At 46.6% G+C, this 23,391-nt stretch overlaps 1 protein-coding gene and 1 long non-coding RNA gene across 2 annotated transcripts in view; one reads left to right on the top strand and one right to left on the bottom strand.

Annotated features, from left to right (window-relative positions):
* Window positions 1-23,391, top strand: part of LOC135825743 (uncharacterized) — a 70,070-nt gene that overhangs the window by 39,061 nt on the left and 7,618 nt on the right. Inside the window, exons 13-26 of the mRNA XM_065338364.1 lie at window positions 1,755-1,805; window positions 3,249-3,338; window positions 3,903-4,004; window positions 8,066-8,211; window positions 11,689-11,757; window positions 13,099-13,366; window positions 14,722-14,885; window positions 15,947-16,151; window positions 16,588-17,117; window positions 18,261-18,488; window positions 18,683-18,747; window positions 19,508-19,665; window positions 21,945-22,006; window positions 22,927-23,032. Of these exons, the coding sequence (XP_065194436.1) occupies window positions 1,755-1,805; window positions 3,249-3,338; window positions 3,903-4,004; window positions 8,066-8,211; window positions 11,689-11,757; window positions 13,099-13,366; window positions 14,722-14,885; window positions 15,947-16,151; window positions 16,588-17,117; window positions 18,261-18,488; window positions 18,683-18,747; window positions 19,508-19,665; window positions 21,945-22,006; window positions 22,927-23,032 (2,244 nt within the window). The remainder of the gene's footprint in view (window positions 1-1,754; window positions 1,806-3,248; window positions 3,339-3,902; window positions 4,005-8,065; window positions 8,212-11,688; window positions 11,758-13,098; window positions 13,367-14,721; window positions 14,886-15,946; window positions 16,152-16,587; window positions 17,118-18,260; window positions 18,489-18,682; window positions 18,748-19,507; window positions 19,666-21,944; window positions 22,007-22,926; window positions 23,033-23,391) is intronic.
* Window positions 19,972-20,368, bottom strand: LOC135825745 (uncharacterized). Its single transcript, XR_010555125.1, has 3 exons — window positions 20,329-20,368; window positions 20,074-20,112; window positions 19,972-20,010 (listed from the first exon to the last, which is right to left on the bottom strand). It is a non-coding gene; the product is annotated as an uncharacterized LOC135825745 (long non-coding RNA).

The following is a 23,391-nucleotide window of genomic DNA, read 5'->3' as shown; positions in this document are numbered from 1 at the left end:
ACACAGTGTACAGGCAGCCAGCTACGCGACACGCGCAGTTGCATGAATGGACTACGCGGCCTGACAAGCGATCTACGCCGGCTGTGATGGCATGCTAATCTATATCAGCTCCTACATGTCGTCAATACTTTTTTGAATTGAAGCCCGGTTTGCGATTTTCGACACCGACTCCCTCTCCCCCAAACGTATGCTCTTCGTTTCAGGGGCTTCTGCGAACTTTTGCGATGGTCCCTTATACAGTCAGCGAGTGCAACAAAATGGCACAAAACTGACAAGGAGTACTGAGACATTCGGCGACTTGACACCTAGCTCCAACACTTCTCCAAGGCGCAAACCAACAACCTTCCAACTTGGAAGGCTCAGGTTCGGAAAGGTCCAAGAGGGGAAGGAAAGCGCAACGAAGAAGAGCACAAGCTACGCCCCACAAAGAATGCCGAAAGTTACTGGATGATGACGGAACTAGTAAGACTATTGGACATACCGGCCTTACTACAACTCGACGACGTAAAGCAACAGACCACTCAACTTGGGAGGCTGAAGTTTATGTAATAGACATAGAAAGGGGGAGCCAAGCGGAGACGAATTGTGACAAACCGAAACGTCAACATCCTACTGACATCCACTATCATGTAAGTATGATGGACTTGTTATGTACAATAACAAATAGTTCCACCCGACATACGTTTCTCCGTATAGGTCATGACGGCTCATCACGTGTGCAAAGTTAATCATAACTCGTAACATTTTGTCCGCCTCCTTTTTCACCATAAGTAAAACATATCGCAAAATATCGCCCAAAATACCATGAAAATTCGCTTCGTTGTGATGGTAACCGATATGGCACCCCGAAGTTGTCATGAATTTTGTAATGCATGAGTGTGGTCACACACTGTACAGTGTGGACTCTACATGCCATCCAGGCATGTTACTTTGTACTTCCACAGCCAAGCGCTAGCCTTTTTATAAGCACATGTACACTCACACATCTTACAGTGATTTGTGCTGCCTTGAGTTGTGCTGAAAAGTGAAAATACAGGACTTCTGCATGGGAAAATACTGATCTCTGACATTTTTGGCTGCTTTTCAGACGTTTCCTTTTCGGACCGGTTTTCGGAAGAGCCTTCAAAAATCGGACAGTTTGACAGCACTGGATATGCATGTCAAAATGGAGCTAATGCCACTTCTCCTTTGAGCAGTAACATCGATCAAAGAGAAGGTTCGATACGCTCTCCCAGACGTTTACCATCATGTTTGCTTATGACAGCACTTGAAACTATGACAGGTGCAGTGCAGCCCACAGTCAAAATGAGCCTGCTTTCATTTGTTCAGCTGTAGTATCGAAAGAGTCCATTCAGGACCATGGAAAATCATCAAAATTTCAAAGGAGGAGCTTCGAACAACCTTTGATTTTCTACATCGTGGTCGCTAGTTACGGGTCAAAAATCAATCTTGGGACAAGAAAAGGCGGTCGCTGGTCACGTTCAGCAGGTAGTCGCTGGTCACGTTCAGCAAGTAGTCGCTGGTCACGTTCAGCAGGTAGTCGCTAGCCTTTTCTACTATGTGTAGTACATTTTATTGTAATTTCATGTCTTGTATGCCAAGTGCTATTGCAGCCAAGGCAATATGGGTGTGCGTACGTACAGAACTGTGACATTGCAGTGTGGATAACATGTGTGCAAATTGTGCTTATAGAATGTATGTGCAGATTTTTCAACTTCATGGCCTGCTGTGCTGTGATGCATTGATTGTTATAGCAAACCGAATCCAAGCAACGTCATAAAGAACAGCTCCACAATCGCAAAACGGTAAGCGTCTTCATGCCACATTTGCTGAGGGTTTTCATACCTTTATTAAATTTATGGAAGCCGGGGACAACAATATGAAGACTCCTCACACTGTTGTCCCCGGCGAAGGCTTGCGAATTAGATGGTTTGGAGGCAACAAAGTTGGGAATGGCCTGCGGTCCTCAGCGTTTGTTGAGTACCTCCATGAGCGTCACTGACTCACGCTGCTATCTGGTGTTCACGAGGTGTTTGTCGCGCTGGAAACGGAGTGTCTCTGTAAGTTTGTATACCTGGTGATGTTTGTGGGTGGAGAGCACTACATAAGTGGTGCTCTTCAGGCACAATCTTCCTCAGCCTACTCAAGCTCAACTGAAGAGGGGTGAATTCCCCGAAACACTGTGTATTGAGCAGGGAGTGGTGCTTTCTTGCAGGTTTGCCGAGTGGAAGGTTCGATGGACATCTTGTGTGCTCCGGATGGCAGTCGTGAGTCAGTCAAGTGAGAATTCAAGTCGGAAGGAGTAGCTCAAACTCCCACGTAGGGAGCAACGCATAATTCCCCAAGTATCGCCGAAGTCGCACCAACCTCTTCTTCTCTGTACGCAGCTCTGTGCAAGTACAGTGCTGGCCAGAGAAATCCAACCTCATGAAATCCAACCTCATGAATAAAGTAACGTCGTGTTCGAGTGCACAGATCAGTATGTGTAGTGCGAGGGCTGCGTAGTGCCCGGCGCTATTTTATTTAGGAGGTTGGATTTCACGAGGATGGATTTCATGAGGATGGATTTTTTTCTTTGTCCAGTACTGTAGTTCTGTTGACTGTAAATATGCAAAATTTCGACAGCTCTTTAATTTCAGCTATATTCGGCACCGAGACTCAAAACGCCAAATTAAAAACGCCGATGAAATTTTTCACATTGGTTTTGCTGATGTACTAGTATTAAGCCTGTGCCGAAAGTGTATCGCTGCCGAAATGGCGAAAATCGTGTAATGCTGAAATTTTGCAGCGTCAAAATTTTGTACCGTAAAGTACCCTGAGAGCGAATCACCATCTCATCCTTTCATGGTCGTATTGTGGAAACGGTGTCCTATCTATAGGTCATACGACACGAACCTTGTACACACATTGCACATTGTGCAGTCAATTCGTACTCAATTCACCTTGGAGCGGGCACGAGATCCACACAAAAACCTGCTAAGTGTGACCTAAGTACACTAAGGTTCTCACGCCAAACTAACAGTTGCACTCTGCCATACAATTTCCTTTCCCTGGTTATAAAATCAAGGTGGGACGTTCTCACGAGACAGGTGACGATTGAAAGTTGATGAGTTGTTTCATAATTTGACACCGTCATTGTTTTCAGCATGTCTCTTCAGTTGCACTTTGCTCCTTGACTGGTAACTTGTAATGGTCACTGCCTGACTTGTGCCCTACTGTTCTCTTATTGCCGTGCCACCACTATTCAGAGCGGATCTAGACAGCGTCACAGTTTTCATGAGCCATTGAATTGTCAGCCGTATGCTATTGTCAAGCGCTGTAGCTTATGCCAGGTGCACGTAAGTTCTTTCTGTCAATAATGATCCATGTTTTCCAATGTGAAGCCCGGATCAGTGACTATATCTGCTAGATGATATGAGAGGAATGAAAGAAGCACCTCATGCCCAGGCCCAGACAATCTACATGTAGGTACTACAGGTGGCAGCAGCAGCAGCAGGGCGGAAGCCAGCGAAAGGGTGCAAAGAACAGCATGTGGCCAAGCGAAAACACACAGCACACTCGTATAGATTCACACACTACGAAGAGGAGCAAGGTGTGACTTGAACGAATGCAGTGGACAATATTCTGCCTCTGCTCGTAGAGGTTCGACTGATGTTGTGACTATACACAGATTCTTGCAATTTCAAATGAAAATCACAACAGCCACGTGACACAATAGAAAAACATTCATCAGAATAGACATCAACATATTCAGGTTTATTGAAAAAGTAGTGGCACTGACAGATTGATACCTTTCTTAGGTACTGATGACATCAGCTAATTTTCACCACCAGGTGGTCTAAGTCGCATATGAATTTTGCTTTTGTGTTGCTTCCGTTCATATTTCACATTTTCCCTGACAGATTACGTCAGAAGTTTATCTGTACAGTCACTTGCAAGGTCCTCGTCATATCCATCAAGTACAGCTTGCAATGCAAGAAGCCAATGTACCTTTGGAGGACATGGTCAGTGAGTTTAGCCCTGATACTCGGGTGTTGCTTTGTCCCTGTTACCGAGATGGGGCTTTGCCCCTGTTACCAATAGAGGCTTTGTCCCTGTTACCGAGATGGGGCTTTGTCCCTGCTACCAATATGGGGCTTTGTCCCTACTACCTAGATGGAGCTTTGTCCCTGTTACCTAGATGGGGCTTTGTCCCTGTTACCGAGATGGGGCTTTGTCCCTGCTACCAATATGGGGCTTTGTCCCTACTACCTAGATGGGGCTTTGTCCCTGTTACCGAGATGGGGCTTTGTCCCTGTTACCGAGATGGGGCTTTGTCCCTTCTTCCGAGATGGGGCTTTGTCCCTGTTACTGAGATGGGGCTTTGTCCCTGCTACCAAGATGGAGGTTTGTCCCTTCTTCCGAGATGGGGCTTTGTCTCTGTTACCAAGATAGGGCTTTGTCCCTGTTCCTGAGATGGGCTTTGTCCCTGCTACCAAGATGGGGCTTTGTCCCTTCTTCCGAGATGGGGCTTTGTCTCGGTTACCGAGAAGGGGCTTTGTCCCTGTTACCGAGATGAGGCTTTGTCCCTGCTACCAAGATGGGGCTTTGTCCCTACTACCTAAATGGGGCTTTGTCTCGGTTACCTAGATGGGGCTTTGTCCCTGTTACCGAAATGAGGCTTTGTCCCTACTACCTAGATGGGGCTTTGTCCCTGTTACCTAGATGGGGCTTTGTCCCTGTTCCTGAGATGGGCTTTGTCCCTGCTACCAAGATGGGGCTTTGTCCCTTCTTCCGAGATGGGGCTTTGTCTCGGTTACCGAGAAGGGGCTTTGTCCCTGTTACCGAGACGAGGCTTTGTCCCTACTACCTAGATGGGGCTTTGTCTCGGTTACCTAGATGGGGCTTTGTCCCTGTTACCGAGATGGGGCTTTGTCCCTGTTACCGAGACGGGGATTTGTCCCTACTACCTAGATGGGGCTTTGTCCCTGTTACTGAGATGGGGCTTTGTCCCTGCTACCAAGATGGAGGTTTGTCCCTTCTTCCGAGATGGGGCTTTGTCTCTGTTACCAAGATAGGGCTTTGTCCCTTCTTCCGAGATGGGGCTTTGTCTCTGTTACCGAGAAGGGGTTTTGTCTCTGTTACCAAGATAGGGCTTTGTCCCTTCTTCCGAGATGGGGCTTTGTCTCTGTTACCGAGAAGGGGCTTTGTCTCTGTTACTTATGTGTTGCTTGTCTTTGCTTTCTAAGGACACACACACACACATACATACACACACACTCACACACACACACACTCACACACTCACACACTCATACACACACACACACACACACACACACACACACACACACACACATACACACACACACACTCACACACTCACACGCTCACACGCTCACACACTCACCCACTCACACACTCACTCACTCACACACTCACACACTCACTCACTCACACACTCACACACTCACACACTCACACACTCACACACTCATTTATCTGTGTCATTTCCCATTGTACATGTAAGCGCACATGTACGCGTATGGTATATGCAACCCTTGCTTGATAGTTAAAATGTTTGAGGATGAAAGCATGTAGTCCATACGGCTCAGATGGTCCCCAAACCAGGACTGTACCAACCGGTTGAAGGTTGCAGTCAGGAACACTGGTCTCAGCACAGTATGCCCTCCGCCTTGTTACCTGCCCTTATCCGTAACATCATTTATCGCCCCTCCCCCCGAGACACACACATCATAGCACTGTAGAAAGGGGTTGCATTTTTGTTGTTTTGCCATGTGATTATGCAATCACCATTGTGAAATGAGGGTTGCCTGCTGCTCCTCGTTGATAGTATTGAAAAAAAAAAAAAATCAAGCCCATCTGCTGCTGCTAGCTGCCAGAACTGATGCTGACACTGCGATCGCCACCTCCAACTGCTGAGGTGCCTCGTGCCTGTAGGCTGTGTAGCACCACCACACTCCACAGCTTGGTCCGCCCTGCGTTGCCCCGGCATCGTACTCTCGTACACAGGCCATGCTGCCGCATTCTCGCGTGGTGGCCTTCGTGAGTACGTCTTACACCATTTGCGTATGCCACGCGCTTATACGGCCCGTGCTGGGCCTCTCTTTTCTGTCTTCCTGCCCGCGGCCCACCTTACCTAGTGAGCTCTCGCGCCTTATTTTCCATATAAGCATGGTGGTGTCTGTTATCGTGGGTCCGATAGCCCCCGGGGACTTCGCCTTTTCCATACGTGATATGCATTTCTCCGCCATACCGCCTGTCTCTGCCTGGCACTGTACTAGTCCTTACCCCGTACCGCCTTGTTGCAGTTTTATCTTGCATGCTCGGTTAGTACTAATACTACTATGCGTTGGCTGAGACTTAGTACGCGCGCCGCGGCTGGAGCCCTTTCGTGCCACGAAAGGACCTGCTTCCTAATATAGAGACTGGGCGCCATGCCCGCGCCCTGTCTGCCGTAATCCTTGCATTAATACTACTAGCGCTACAACCTTCATGCAAATATGGGGTAGTCTCGCCTGTGGGCGTACTAGTGCTCCTGGTGCAACCTGGGCTTTCTACTAGTACGGTTGCCTGCCATTGCATGCCAGACACCCCCATTGTTGCGCGCCTAGCCACGCGCGTGGCTTTTGCCTGCTGCTCGGTTGTCCGCGATAACTACGGTTTGCCGTACGCTGCAAACCTACATGTGTATTATTCTCAAACATGTACATGTCCTGTCGTGGACATGGAAATCCAGTCAGAGGTCAAGCGGCCCCAGTGCACTGGCCATGCAGCCATGCGTTCGCATGCGATCAACATGTGCACTGTGCATGCAACGTTCTGTATGCACTGAGGGCGCCGGCCGCGGTCATTCGACCGGATTTCCATGTCCACGACAGTAGTCAGCAGTATGGCACTTCCTTCTGATCTCCCCTCCCCCCTCCCCGAACATCTCTGATCCCCCCCCCTTCTCTCACCAAATATCTCTGATCCCCCCCCCCCCCCCCCCCAACATCTCTGATCCCCCTCCCCCCTCCCCCGCACACACCGAACATCTCTGATCCCCCCCCCCCCACACACACACACTGAACATCTCTTATCCTCTCCCCCAAATATCTATGATCCCCCCCCCCCCCCCGCCAAAAAACATCTCTGATTCCTTCCCATAGGCTGTCAAAGTGCCTATGTTACGCTGCCTGAAAATTCGTAGTTACGAGGCCAAGTTGTGACAAACAAAGTCGCGTCACCTGCGCTTGTCGTGTTTCCAATGGTCACAGCATCACTTTGACTGGGGCGAGCTGGTGCAAGATCGCGAGTTCAAATTTTGTTTTACTTCAAGAAGTTTCTCCTTTGCCCTCAAGCCATTGTGCAGTGTTTTCCTGCTGAGTGGTCACCAGCACCTGAGAGATAGGAGTTCTGATTTTCGCTTGCCACTGGACAAGGAAACGAGCCCAGAGTTGGTTGGTCTCGGAACTACACTGGGAAATCAGCAGTCGCGGCGATAGAAATAACAGAGACACCCATCATCGCTTCTTGGCCGGCGACTACATGTAAAGCCGAACGACAGTACAGGCACAGCAGTGGCCAAGGAAAAAATGAGCTGCGGCTTCTCTTTCTCTATAAAGCGAAAACTACAAGCTCGGCGACAAGTAACAGTTTATTTGAAATAAATAATCTCGCTCGCGTGCTCCTCAGTCAAAATCATGCTGTAGCTGTGTTCACTGCATGCTGCTGGCACTGGACACACGACAAGTGCAGGTGACGCGACTTTTGTTTGTCACCACTTGGCCAAGTAACTACGCGTTGTCAAGAAGCTGTGACGCGACTTTTGTTTGTCACCACTTGGCCAAGTAACTACGCGTTGTCAAGAAGCTGTGACGTCAGACTTCGACGGCCTATTGAACACCTCTGACCCCCTCCCACCCGGTGGCACCCAGACAAAAAACACATATCTGATCTCCCAACATCTTTGATCTCCCCCCCCCCCCCCCCACACACACACATACACATGCACCATTCTTAATCTCCCCACCCCCATTTCCCTTGTCATTACAATAATATCATTGTTCGTATTTTCACGCAGGAGGAATTCTCCAGCCGATCTATTGTGGAAGATGAGAAAGTTTCTTGCCTTGCACAACCTAACAGCTGTGATCAATTGTGGCAACAGCATCGTGATGTTAGTCATGATAAACGTCTCAAACGCCTGAAAGCCAAGTTGACAAGAAGGTGAGTAATCCAAACAACAGTACATGTACTGCTCAATGAAATCTGCTTGAGTCACTCGGGTAAGCGCCGGGCATTGCGCAGCCCTCTGGACCTGCCAACACTGGGCTGCGAAGTGGTGCAAGGCGTAAATTAACCTGACTCCCCCGATCGGATTTCACTGTAATTAATTGCCATTCTGAAACATATTAGCGCACGAAGAGACGAAGTCAGTTGTAAACTGTCGCCAATGGTGGTTTCCGAGATATACCAATTTCTGCACATTTGAAAGCTTGGTGTTGTTGTGGATGTTGAATCAAACATATCAAACACATCAATACACTCTGGGTACGGTAGAACATGTTGAATCAAACACATCAATACACTCTGGGTACGGTAGAACATGTTGAATCAAACACATCAATACACTCTGGGTACGGTAGAACATGTTGAATCAAACACATCAATACACTCTGGGTACGGTAGAACATGTTGAATCAAACACATCAATACACTCTGGGTACGGTAGAACATGTTGAATCAAACATATCAATACACTCTGGGTACGGTAGAACATGTTGAATCAAACACATCAATACACTCTGGGTACGGTAGAACATGTTGAATCAAACACATCAATACACTCTGGGTACGGTAGAACATGTTGAATCAAACACATCAATACACTCTGGGTACGGTAGAACATGTTGAATCAAACACATCAATACACTCTGGGTACGGTAGAACATGTTGAATCAAACACATCAATACACTCTGGGTACGGTAGAACATGTTGAATCAAACACATCAATACACTCTGGGTACGGTAGAACATGTTGAATCAAACACATCAATACACTCTGGGTACGGTAGAACATGTTGAATCAAACACATCAATACACTCTGGGTACGGTAGAACATGTTAAATCAAACACATCAATACACTCTGGGTACGGTAGAACATGTTGAATCAAACATATCAATACACTCTGGGTACGGTAGAACATGTTGAATCAAACACATCAATACACTCTGGGTACGGTAGAACATGTTGAATCAAACACATCAATACACTCTGGGTACGGTAGAACATGTTGAATCAAACACATCAATACACTCTGGGTACGGTAGAACATGTTGAATCAAACACATCAATACACTCTGGGTACGGTAGAACATGTTGAATCAAACACATCAATACACTCTGGGTACGGTAGAACATGTTGAATCAAACACATCAATACACTCTGGGTACGGTAGAACATGTTGAATCAAACACATCAATACACTCTGGGTACGGTAGAACATGTTGAATCAAACACATCAATACACTCTGGGTACGGTAGAACATGTTGAATCAAACACATCAATACACTCTGGGTACGGTAGAACATGTTGAATCAAACACATCAATACACTCTGGGTACGGTAGAACATGTTAAATCAAACACATCAATACACTCTGGGTACGGTAGAACATGTTGAATCAAACATATCAATACACTCTGGGTACGGTAGAACATGTTGAATCAAACACATCAATACACTCTGGGTACGGTAGAACATGTTGAATCAAACATATCAATACACTCTGGGTACGGTAGAACATGTTGAATCAAACACATCAATACACTCTGGGTACGGTAGAACATGTTAAATCAAACACATCAATACACTCTGGGTACGGTAGAACATGTTGAATCAAACATATCAATACACTCTGGGTACGGTAGAACATGTTGAATCAAACACATCAATACACTCTGGGTACGGTAGAACATGTTGAATCAAACACATCAATACACTCTGGGTACGGTAGAACATGTTGAATCAAACATATCAATACACTCTGGGTACGGTAGAACATGTTGAATCAAACACATCAATACACTCTGGGTACGGTAGAACATGTTGAATCAAACACATCAATACACTCTGGGTACGGTAGAACATGTTGAATCAAACACATCAATACACTCTGGGTACGGTAGAACATGTTGAATCAAACACATCAATACACTCTGGGTACGGTAGAACATGTTGAATCAAACATATCAATACACTCTGGGTACGGTAGAACATGTTGAATCAAACATATCAATACACTCTGGGTACGGTAGAACATGTTGAATCAAACATATCAATACACTCTGGGTACGGTAGAACATGTTGAATCAAACATATCAATACACTCTGGGTACGGTAGAACATGTTGAATCAAACACATCAATACACTCTGGGTACGGTAGAACATGTTGAATCAAACACATCAATACACTCTGGGTACGGTAGAACATTGCCATTAAAAGTTAACACACAGGTTTTTTTTCATACAGGTAGCTTCGTAGAACTTGACATTGGAGTGCCCTTGGTGGCACCTTGCTCAATTGCAAACTTGTTTAGGAGCTTCGCTGTTTCTTCCTGAGTTTTCGTATGTTCTGCCATAATCTTTGTGAGATCTATAATCTTCACTGGTAGTTGACTACTGTTTTTGGTGCTAGACTGTGAAGCAGCTAACCCTTGTAGTTGTGCAAATTGATCATTACATCCCGTTTTTATCTCTGCCACCTTAACCACGTAGTCCTCGTCATGCTTCTTTTTCTCTTTGTCTCCCTTTCTTGATCATAGTAGAGAATACATTGCAGAAACCAACGGTAGAGTGGTAGCTTCGGTAGAGCGTTGCTGCAATAGCTTCACTTCAGCTTGGAGAACCTTGCGTTTAGTCTCAGTTGCTTGGGCGTTGACCGGGTCCGTTTCCGCCATGGCTCACCGTCTATAAATCGTCCTTGTCTCAATTTTGCGCCATTACTGAAATCAGCATAGGGTTCGGCACCATAAATATCGCCAATGCGACTACCTGGTAAAACTCACGCCACTAATTTGCTTTCTTCACACAAACTTGGACTCGTACAACACGACCGAGACGAGGTCGGATCTTTGTGTTTTGAAAGAGAATAGTGATTTGGAGTGTGCGTGCCAAATTTATATGGCTAAAGATCGCACATGCCTGATATGCGCTTACCATGCTGTACAGCATGCCTACAGTCATTCAGCATATGGACTAGAAAAGGCAAGGTCAGAAAAATAGGCGCTAGCAGTAAAATTGATCTCACATTTAAAATTACGGAAAAGATACGATCGCGCTCGCGACATAAACCTGATGAGGCCTTTCGTACCATTACTTATAAGATCAGTACATGGTGAGAATGTGACGAAGTACAACGATGTCAATTTTCACAGCATATTGGTGGTAAACTTGTGATGAAACGTACACAGTTTGAATGATAGTATGAGTTGCGCTTAGAAATGAGCATTGCCATACACGTATGTTGTATACTAGCTATCGAATGGCTTTTAAATGTCTCTCTCTCTCTCTCTCTCTCTCCCTCTCTCTCTCTCTCTCTCTCTCTCTCTCTCTCTCTCTCTCTCTCTCTCTCTCTCTCTCTCTCTCTCTCTCTCCCTGTCTCTTTCTACGTTTTCAACCTGCTTAACCTGGCATAGTGTACGGGAAATGAAGCAACCACATAGCAGTGATGGCAAAGTGAATGGATGTTTCATTTATGACCAGCAGTAAGTTGTTCAATAACTTGGGGTTTGGGGACGCATGTTGACCTGGTTTGCACTGTGCGTGTTTGCACTGTGCGTGTTTGTGTGTGTTTGGTATAATAGTACTACTTGTACTGCGAATAATCTCACATACCACCACTGCAAATATTCTCAAGCACACTGCAACTACAAATGATCTTAGTCACCCTGCCACCATTACACCTAGTCCGTATTGAACCAGTTTATACAATTATATTATGAAGACCAAGAGAGCTGATGATGGTAACTATGGTGATATTTTGTTGCTGGAACTCAGACTGCAGTGCCAGTTACTGAAATGCCAACACTTGTTCGAGAGCTGTACAGCTTTTATTGTATTGCCCTCTGGGGGCAGAAAGTGCTCGAAGTGGTACATCACAAGATGGTAGCGTACTTAAAGGAGAAGTTAAGCCTAAAATCAAATTTTCACCTGTTGTAGTCTTCGGGGTGCTGAGTCGGATGGTCTTGGTCCGAGGAAGCTGAGACGCTCCCTTCCTCCTTTATTCCCAATCGAACTGGCGCACTTCCACCGAAACTGGGTGACTGCGCCCTACTAGATGGGGATTTGTATGCAAAATGTCACTAAAAGCGCCGTTTCGTTCTTATAAAAGCACGGATGACCGCGATTGGCCCATATGTTGTAGTCTTTTGGACGCTGAGTCGACTGGTTTTGGTCGGAAAAGGCTGCAATGCAGTGTTCGGGCCTTATTCCCAATCGAACATGGTTGAACAACTGGTCACGTGCTTCTGCGTACACTAGAGAGACACTAGTCACCTGATCACTGTGCCTGCAGGGTACAACTTACAGCCTGTTGGGCCTATTTTGGGTGCATTCCTGTCACTCGAGTTGAACTCGAGTTGAACCTTGGTGTGAAAGTTGTCGCCTGCTGGCGCGGTGACCAGGTAACTTGGGGACGCAGGAGCACGTGACCGCTTGTTCAACCATGCTCGATTGGGAATACGGGACGAACGCTGCATCGCAGCATTCTCGGACCAAAACCAGTCGACTCAGCGTCCAAAAGACTACAACATATGGGCCAATCGCGGTCATCCGTGCTTTTATAAGAACGAAACGGCGCTTTTAGTGACATTTTGCATACAAATCCCCATCTAGTAGGGCGCAGTCACCCAGTTTCGGTGGAAGTGCGCTAGTTCGATTGGGAATATAGGAGGAAGGGAGCGTCTCAGCTTCCTCGGACCAAGACCATTCGACTCAGCACCCCGAAGACAACAACTGGTGAATATTTGATTTTAGACTTAACTTCTCCTCTTAACTGTGGCCAATGGCTTGTCATGGTTTTCTATTCTTATTGATATTCTCCTCAGCTCCAAGTTGAGCAGATGGTTGAAGCTAATGGAGGATCACTGTGGAAGGAATGCAAGTCAATCTTTTCCACATCTCAGCCAACTGCAATCCAAAACAGGCTGTGTTCAACATTGTGTAGGAGATAAGGAGATTAAACAGATGATAAGTTTGATGTCCTGGTTCATGAAGACCTCACTAATCAGCTCAACTTCAGTGCCATCATCAACAACAACAGCAGCAGAAGCAGCAAGTCCGACCACTGCTACAAGCAGCGCTACATTTGAAAAGGTACACAAGGAAAATGTTTGTTTTCTTTCGCTGCAGTGATGTGGACTCATGGCTGGTGAATGGAGTTTCACTGAATTCACTGACCTGGGCCCTGCATGTAGATCCGCAAGTCTTAGTCTTCCACAAGCTGTTGCTGTAGCTGCTGCTGCTGCTGCTGCTTCTTCTGCTGCTGATGTTAGTGCTCCTGCTGCTAATGTTAGTGCTGTAGCTGCTGCTGATGTTAGTGCTGCTGCTGCTAATGTTAGTGCTCCTGCTGCTAATGTTAGTGCTGCTGCTGCTGCTGATGTTAGTGATGCTGCTGCTGATGATGATGTTGGTGATGCTGCTGCTGCTGATGATGTTGGTGATGCTTCTGCTGATGTCAGTGCTGCTGCTGCTGCTGATGTTAGTGCTGCTGCTGATGATGTTGGTGATGCTGCTGATGATGTTAGTGCTGCTTCTGCTGATGTCAGTGCTGCTGATGATGTTAGTGCTGCTTCTGCTGATGTCAGTGCTGCTTCTGCTGATGTCAGTGCTGCTGCTGATGATGTCAGTGCTGCTGCTGCTGATGTTAGTGCTGCTGATGATGTTGGTAATGCTACTGATGATGTTAGTGCTGCTTCTGCTGATGTTAGTGCTGCTGATGATGTTAATGATGCTTCTGCTGATGTTAGTGCTGCTGCTGCTGATGTTAGTGCTGCTGCTGCTGATGTTAGTGCTGCTGCTGCTGATGTTAGTGCTGCTTCTGATGGTAGTGCTGCTTCTGCTGATGTCAGTGCTGCTGCTGATGATGTCAGTGCTGCTGCTGCTGATGTTAGTGCTGCTGATGATGTTGGTGATGCTACTGATGATGTTAGTGCTGCTTCTGCTGATGTTAGTGCTGCTGATGATGTTAGTGATGCTTCTGCTGATGTCAGTGCTGCTGCTGCTGATGTTAGTGCTGCTGCTGCTGATGATGATGTTAGTGCTGCTGCTGCTGATGTTAGTGCTGCTGCTGATGATGTCAGTGCTGCTGCTGATGATGTTAGTGCTGCTTCTGCTGATGTCAGTGCTGCTGCTGATGATGTTAGTGCTGCTGCTGATGATGTTGGTGATGCTGCTGATGATGTCAGTGCTGCTGCTGATGATGTTGGTGCTGCTGCTGCTGATGTTGGTGCTGCTGCTGCTGATGTTAGTGCTGCTTCTGCTAATGTTAGTGCTGCTTCTGCTGATGTTAGTGCTGCTTCTGGTGATGCTGATGCTGTTATTATTGTTTCTGCTGCCGCTACTGCTACTGTTGCTGGAATTGCTGCTATTGTGGAGACAGCTACCATTGCAATGGTCACAGCAATAACTGGTATATTCAACTTGTAATTTCTGGGTTTTGTTTGCTTCAGAGGCAGTCGCACATACCTGCGCTACACATGTACAATGTTGTCAGTCAGGTGTATGCAATGATGACATCAACTCTACCCATTACCATACGGCTATTATTCCATATGTCTTCGTACAAGTGCCAGTATATGGAACAGCATGGACAGCTGCTAGTCGCACATCTCGAGTAAGTGCAGAAAGTCTTTTGCAACTGATTTTGCATGACCCCAAAGTTAATTCAGGTGTTTTTATGCATTCAGCCAATTTTTCTTCAGTCCTCCCTTTCCATGTACCCGAAACAAAGGAATTTTGAATTTTTTTCCCTTTCTTTGTTGTTTACCTTTTGTGGGGTACGCTCTACCCTACCTTGCGTGTACAGCACTATGTTTAGCCAGGACCCGAGATACTTTGTCCATCTTTCTATCTATCTGTCTGTCCGTCTGTCCGTCCGTCCGTCCGAACGTCCGTCCAAACGTCCGTCCGTCCATCCGTCCATCCGCCCACCCGTCCGTCCGCCCGTCCGTCCGTCCATCCGTCCGTCCATCTATCTATCTTTCTATTTATCTATCTACAGTGGACCCTTCATAATCCAGCACCATTTGTGCTCCGGAAATTCTGCTGGGAGGGTGCTGGATTAAATAATCTGTTTTACTGCTGCAATGTACATGAAGAGGTCATTTTGGTTTCTAAACATTGTGGTGGTTTATAGAGGATGCTGGTTATAAAGTGCTGGATTGAAGAGGATGTTGAGTCACCTCCATTGAAGAGGGACGACTGTATCTATCTAACAAGTTCTCTCTCTCTCACTCTCTCACTCTCACTCACTCGCTCACTCACTCGCACACACACATACTCTCTCTCTCTCTCTCACACACACACACACACACACACACACACTCTCACTCACTCACTCACTCTCTCTCTCACTCTCTCTCTCTCTCACTCTCTCTCTCTCTCTCTCTCTCTCTCTCTCTCTCTCTCTCTCTCTCTCTCTCTCTCTCTCTCTCTCTGTGTGTGTGTGTGTCTCTCTCTCTCTCTCTCTCTCTCTCTCTCTCTCTCTCTCTCTCTCTCTCTCTCTCTCTCTCTCTCTCTCTCTCTCTCTCTCTCTCTCTCTCTCTCTCTCTCTCTCTCTCTCTCTCTCTCTCTCTCTCTCTCTCTCTCTCTCTCTCTCTCTCTCTCTCTCTCTCTCTCTCTCTCTCTCTCTCTCTCTCTCTGTCTCTCTCGCTCTCTTACTATGGTTGTGTATAGATTAATGGAGCACTGCACCAGTATGCTGGTACAAATCTTCGCACTCGCAGCAAGTGGCCAGAGAAATGTACAGAGCACAGCATGTGATCAACAACCCAAGCAAACCGATCAGCACATGAAGTGCACAGGCAACTACCTTGCTGATCATATACTCTTTGATCGCAGTTTTGTAAAGTTTATCAAGCATTTCTCCGAGCTGCTACAGGTAACTGTCATATTTACTATTGTCCTGTTACGGTATAGATCAGAGAAATTTATTATCTGCGAGATGCGTAAATGTCAATGTATGCCCCACACTTCTATGAGCTAGAGTGTGTTTTGTTAGTTTACGCTCAAACCAAAAAACTCAAATTCACGAACCCTGATAATAACAATAGACGACTTTCATCATCTGAATAAGAATGTGCAATCACAGGCATCAAAACCTCCTGGGTTGAGTACTATGATCTCATTGGTTTTGTTATTCTATCTCACTACACAAATTGAAGTATGCTATTCTTGCTTGCTGAGTACAGCTTTGTGTTGAAGCAGTTCTGAGCACACTTTCAAAATGTACGTTTGCGTCTACACAGTTATGTTATGTTTGACTGTTACTGCTGCTGCTGCTGCTGCTGCTGCTGCTGCTGCTGCTGATAATGCAGGTGATTCTGTATGCTCATGGACAGCAATCTTCACAGTCATCTAGTCATGCTACGACTGCAGCAGCAGCAACCACATCAACAACAACAGCCACACCAACAACAGCAATAGCCCTGGGTAGCAGCAGCAGCAGCAGCAACAGTTCTCTCCCTGCAGGCAGTGGTAATCGTGCTACCAGTGCCTGTTGCAGCGGTGGTGGCATTGGTAGTGGTGGCATTGGTAGTGGTGGCATTGGTAGTGGTGGCATTGGTAGTGGTGCTGGTAGTGGTGCTGGTAGTGCGGCTGGTAGTGCTGCTGGTAGTGAGTTGCTCACGTTGACTGAGCTACAGACACACACTCTGTGTAATCAATGGAATATTGACAGCAAGCAATGTGTTAGTGTTATGGATGTATTACAGAGACTTGTCATGCTGCATATCACAGCTCTTAATGCATGCTGGCCCACCGCCACCGCCACCGCCACTGCCACTACAGCAGCTGATAGAACAGCACCACACCCTGATCACGTTAAGCAGTGTCAGCTAATTGCAAAGTAAGTCATGATACACGTAGTATTTAATTTACACGGGTACTTTTTTGTATAGAAGCCTAGCTTAAAAAAAAATAGAACTCTGGTTCACAGCAAATAGGCTGTCATCACACTACGGTACAAAGTGCTGCGTTTACGTCCGCGTTGGGAGTTTTTCGTCGGTTGTCATGATGATCCATGTACGGAGTAAAAACAGGAGCAGAGGAAACGGGAAGCGTAGACGTGGGAGGGGGGGGGGGGGGTATACGACTTTTTGGATGAACATGCGTATGTCCCCCAGTCTTTTCCAGGCGACCTCGTACGTGCGTTTTTATTTTCAAATTTCTCCAAAACGTGATGGCATGTACGTGTCAAGAACTGTGCCTGTCTGATGACACGACCACCAGTTTTGGATTTTTCACAGTAGATGTAGACGTAAACGGGAGTCAGTGAACATAGTGTGATGACGGCCTTACAGAAGGTTGGTTCATAGAGAAGTCTGTTTTGCAAAATAGCCCCCCCCCCCCCACACACACACACACATTCAGATCGGCTTCTACAGGAGTAAAGGTAGATTCTATACGCAACTTACTCACTCTTTGGAGAGAACAGTTTGGTTGGTGGGTTCACTATTATGTGTGTGTGTTGAGTACTATTATGTGTGTGTGTGTGTGTGTGTGTGTGTGTGTGTGTGTGTGTGTGTGTGTGTGTGTGTGTGTGTGTGTGTGTGTGTGTGTGTGTGTGTGTGTGTGTGTGTGTGTGTGTGTGTGTGTGTATGTTGAGTACTGTGTACTGTGTATGTAGTTGCTAAGCGAGAAACTCGGAGTCGCGACAAACTCTTAAACCTGTGTAGTACATTTGTGTGTATGTGTGTTTATGTCACGGTATGTGTGAATGTAGTTATAATATGTGTGTGTGTGTGTGTGTGTGTGTGTGTGTGTGTGTGTGTGTGTGTGTGTGTGTGTGTGTGTGCCTGTACGTGCTCATTTTGATGCGTGTGTTTGCGTGTGTTTGCATGTGTGGGTGTGTGCGTGCGTGCTTACATTCGTGCATGGGTGCGTGCACGCGTGCATGCTTGCATGTGTGTGTGCGTGTGTGTATGCTTGCATGCGTGCGTGCGTGTGTGTATGTATTCATGATGGGCATGTGATGGATATGGCTGTACAGCTGCATTGTTGGTTGTGGTTTACTAAGCTGTGTGGAGGCAATTCTTCTCAAGCCGTCCATAACAATGCAGCTTCGTAGTGGCGAGCAGCGTTCTTCTCTCCACTCACGTATTGGCAAGAAGTGCAGTGGTGATGTCATCGACGACATTATCCATCATGCTGTCAATGAGTGCAGCTGTGTGTTCCTTGTCTACAACATAGCACATACGTTCAGTGCTTTTAGCAGCAGGTATGTTGCTGCTGCATGTTCTACAAGACACATAATTATTATGTGATGATGTTCCCAATTTTTCATGTTGCATTGTTCAGAGTTCTAGCCAAAGGCGAGAGGGGAGGAGAGGAGGGGGGTGCATTTCTGGTAAGTATCTATGAATGACATTGTATGTGTTTGTATGTGCATGTGTGCTATATACCCCCGCCCAGAGATTCATCGTCGTCTCCAGCATTGTCACTTGTGTTATCAAGTTTCACGAGCACTCATGCAGCAGGTGAGTGCATTACAGCATGACAGTATTATATCAAACATTACATCATTATATCAAACATTACATCATTATATCAAACATTACATCATTATATCAAACATTACATCATTATATCAAACATTACGTCATTATATCAAACATTACATCATTATATCAAACATTACATCATGCATTGCATCAGGCTTTGTCTCTGCAGATCACGTCGGAGCTCAACGTTTTGTTCATATGCCAGATTCGCCACTATGAAAAAACCTCTTGTTTCAGTTAGAGAGCCGTGCTCAACCCATCCATCGCCTTTGACTGGGGCGGCCCATCCAAAGTCAGGACACATGTTTCCTATCCAAGATGGTTCTGCTTGGGGTGCAATTAATCTTTGCGCAAATTGGGAATAGAACCTGAGGCTTATGTCTCCAGTTGAGTCCACGCGGACAAACAATAGTTTTGTATGAGCACTGGTATCTGTCTTTACTACTCTGTGTGCGTGTATACGTGTGTATGTGTGTGTGTGTGTCTGTCTGTCTGTATGTATGTCTGTCTGTCTGTCTTTCTGTTTGTTTGTCTGTCTGTCTGTTTGTCTGTCTGTCTGTCTGTCTGTCTGTCCGTCTGTCTGTCTGTCCCTCTATCTGTCTGTCTGCACATTATGTGTGTACGGTGTCTGTCTATCTGTGTGTATGTGTGTGTGTGTGTGGGGGGGGGGTGTATGTGTGTGTGTGTGTGTGTGTGTGCGTATGTGTGCGTGTGTGCGGGCATGTGTTTAACACAGGACTGGTCACATTTCTCTACGGTGTGTTTCTCATTGATGGCTCCCCCAAGAAGTCACGGAGTGAACCTAGATCATTATTGCTATGGCAATGTCGTTTGGCAACATTGGTGTTTCGCTCACTGATCATGTGGGCAGTACTTGATGTAACTGAATGGCAGGTATGTGGATTGTAGAAAGTCAGCATATTGTATTTCAGTGATATTGAAGACATGTAGTTTCTCATGATTTCTTAGCCATGTCTTCTAATGGTGGAGGTGAGAGGCTATGTCTTACGATCAAATGCCTCACCCTCACTGCTAGGCGCTGCTGCATAATACCACTGGGTTATTGCGGGTGTTAGCGGCCGTCGTGAGCGTTACATTTCATGTCACCTGTAAAGTATCCAGGTAGGTTGTCCTGACAACACTAGACACCACTACCATGACTACGGACTGACTCTAGCTAGGACTTGGCTGCATAGACACCACTACCATGACTACGGACTGACTCTAGCTAGGACTTGGCTGCATAGACACCACTACCATGACTACGGACTGACTCTAGCTAGGACTTGGCTGCATAGACACCACTACCATGACTACGGACTGACTCTAGCTAGGACTTGGCTGCATAGACACCACTACCATGACTACGGACTGACTCTAGCTAGGACTTGGCTGCATAGACACCACTACCATGACTACGGACTGACTCTAGCTAGGACTTGGCTGCATAGACACCACTACCATGACTACGGACTGACTCTAGCTAGGACTTGGCTGCATAGACACCACTACCATGACTACGGACTGACTCTAGCTAGGACTTGGCTGCATAGACACCACTACCATGACTACGGACTGACTCTAGCTAGGACTTGGCTGCATAGACACCACTACCATGACTACGGACTGACTCTAGCTAGGACTTGGCTGCATTTCAAGAAAGCATGTGACAACTTTACACAGGACTTGCTCGTCGAAGTTGTGCGCACAAATTCCAGCCCAAGATTACCTCACTCCTGCGTTTGCTCTCGGCACAGTAGCGTATCCGGCTGGCATTAATACCGATCCGCCAAGGTATGCTAGTAGTCCAAGATGACACGCTATCCCCTCTTCTGTTCTTCTCAGAAGCCTTGCTTTGAATCCAATATCCAATAGAAATGGCCTAGGGCACGTATGCGCGCTTCAGTGGACTAACATTGTATTTTCCAGCAGTTTGCTACAAGCATGAGGTGAAGTTGATAGCCGAATAGCCGTCGTTGCTAGTACGCACCCCACTTAATGGTCCACTTTGTATTTGTATTGGGTGCTGGGAAAGCAATTACAATGGAGCTTTTCCCGGCAAAGTGTGCCAACTTGCAAGATTGCTGGTCCTGATGGTGCTGTTGGTCGTCATGGTGATCATGATGATTCCTATCAGCCAGCGCTGTGTGACTGTCACTGTGTGGATCAGACTCAGGCCAGCGCCAGCGCCAGCGCCAGCGCCAGCGCCAGCGCCAGCGCCAGCGCCAGCGCGATTGCCTCTTTAGTGGATGGCTCCATGTGGGCTTATCTTGGCATAAGGCGAGTTTTTTTTTGGTGCGGTGGACCTCCCTCTAAACTTTAAAACCACTGCTTCGATTCATGTAGTGTTTGCTTTTCTCCTGCTGCAGCTCATATTTGGCATTGCAGTGGTCTTTGTAGAAAAGAAAAAGAAAAGGGGTGGGGGTGTTTTTGGTGCAGTAGAGCAATCTTTCAGGGTACCCACTACCAGAGAGTTCAGTAGTTGATTGCTGCTCGTGACGCACATCACTGCCTGCCGGAAAACTTTCTCATGCTTTAAACTCATACGACATTCCAGTGTGGTCTTATGGCTTACCGATATGCATAATTCTCGTAACTCTCTTTCTCTCTCCCAGTTAAGAGAAGAACCCACACGCTCTCTTCCATTAACACTGCAATACTTCAACTCATTTCACAATGATTATTACAACATTTCGGCAAATTGACTTCATCAGGTTCACAATGATGTGCAAGTTTTCGAACAAGTATTGATAAAGCCACGGCCAATTCCCCTGTCAGTAAGAGCTAGGTTTGAGCAGCAGCGCGATAAGAATTCAGCTAATAGCGCTAATATAGACTATCAGTGGATGGGACTACAGCTGAGGTAAAAAAAACCCACACACACACATTATTCAGCGCTGAATGTCATGATGATCAGACAATAAGCGAGTGGCGATGCAAATTAAAGCAATGACCACGCAGCGTTAGTGTTTATCTTCGGAGCCAACTTTCTGATCTCTACAGCCTCCCGCAATTTCCTGCTAACCCCGAGTGAGGACTGATACTGCTGTGAAGGCGCCATCTCGTAGTCCCAATCTCCGGTGCGAATGCTTGTTCTCTCTCTCTTATTGTTTTCATGCTGATATTATGATTGTATTGTTCCGACGGTTGCTGTTGCTGTTTTCCTTGTGCAGAGTGTGCTTGGAGCTGAGGGTATGGCATTGCAAGTCAGACATGTTGTCAATACACTCTTGAAGTTAGTAGAGCCTCTGCTGTCTGCTGTCTGCTGTCTGCTCTCAGCTCTCTGCTTTGCCTTACCCTATTCTGACACACTCTGCTCTGTCTTACCCCATTCTGACACACTCTGCTCTGCCTTACCCTATTCTGACACACTCTGCCTTACCCTATTCTGACACACTCTGCCTTACCCTATTCCGACACACTCTGCCTTACCCTATTCCGACACACTCTGCCTTACCCTATTCTGACACACTGTGCTCTGCCTTACCCCATTCTGACACACTCTGCCTTACCCTATTCTGACACACTCTGCCTTACCCTATTCTGACACACTCTGCCTTACCCTATTCTGACACACTCTGCCTTGCTCTGCCTTGCTCTGGTTCACTCTGCTTTACTTTGTTATAGCATTATACTGGTCAATGCAATAGGGGTGGGGGGGGGGGGAGAAACTACACAATGGAACAAGAACAGCACAGAGGAAAAACTTGTATGCAGTGAATACTGGTTAACCCACCAAGTGTAGTCTGTCCATAGGTATCTGTCATGGCTGCCATGGCTGTCCTATTCCCATGTATTCCGTTTAGTGTTTTTTGGTCCGCCTTGATCTGTAGCATTTAGATCTTGTTTGTTAGCATTGCTACATGTATAAGAGAAAATCTGTGGGTGTACATCCATTGCATGTGTGGATGTGTGTGCTTCTCTTCTGACGGAATGCGTGTGTGTGTGTGTGTGTGTGTGTGTGTGTGTATGTGTGTATGCATGTGTGAGTGTGTGTGTGAGTGTGTTTTTGCATGTGTGTGTGTGTGTGTGTGTGTGTGTGTGTGTGTGTGTGTGTGTGTGTGTGTGTGTGTGTGTGTGTGTGTGTGTGTGTGCGGGTGTGTGCGCGCGCGTGCGAGCGTGCGTGTGTGTACGTGTGTGTACATGTGTATTTAGATATACCCAGTGTTGTGATGAAGGCGATGATGAAGCAATGGAGGAACTAGTTGGAACTATTCTGACAATGCTAGTCTTGTTTGTGAAGGACAATCCAGCCAATATGGTCAGTCACTTTTCAAAATGTCTTCTACCTCTTTCAGTGTTTCAGTGGCTTGACATCTCTACCACTCTACCTAGTCGCGGTTCAGTCTCTATCCAGTCTCCATCCAGTCTCTGTCCAGTCTCTGTCCAGTCTCTGTCCTGCCTCTGTCCAGTCTCTGTCCAGTCTCTGTCCAGTCTCTGTCCAGTCTCTGTCCTGCCTCTGTCCAGTCTCTGTCCAGTCTCTGTCCAGTCTCTGTCCAGTCTCTGTCCAGTCTCTGTCCAGTCGCTGTCCAGTCTCTGTCCAGTCTCTGTCCAGTCTCTGTCCAGTCTCTGTCCAGTCTCTGTCCAATCTCTGTCCAGTCTCTGTCCAGTCACTGTCCA

This window comes from Sycon ciliatum, chromosome 10 (assembly GCF_964019385.1).
Source record: "Sycon ciliatum chromosome 10, ocSycCili1.1, whole genome shotgun sequence".
Taxonomy (NCBI): domain Eukaryota; kingdom Metazoa; phylum Porifera; class Calcarea; order Leucosolenida; family Sycettidae; genus Sycon; species Sycon ciliatum.
Note: the sequence above shows the minus strand (reverse complement) of the source record. Positions and strands in the feature narration are given on the sequence as shown.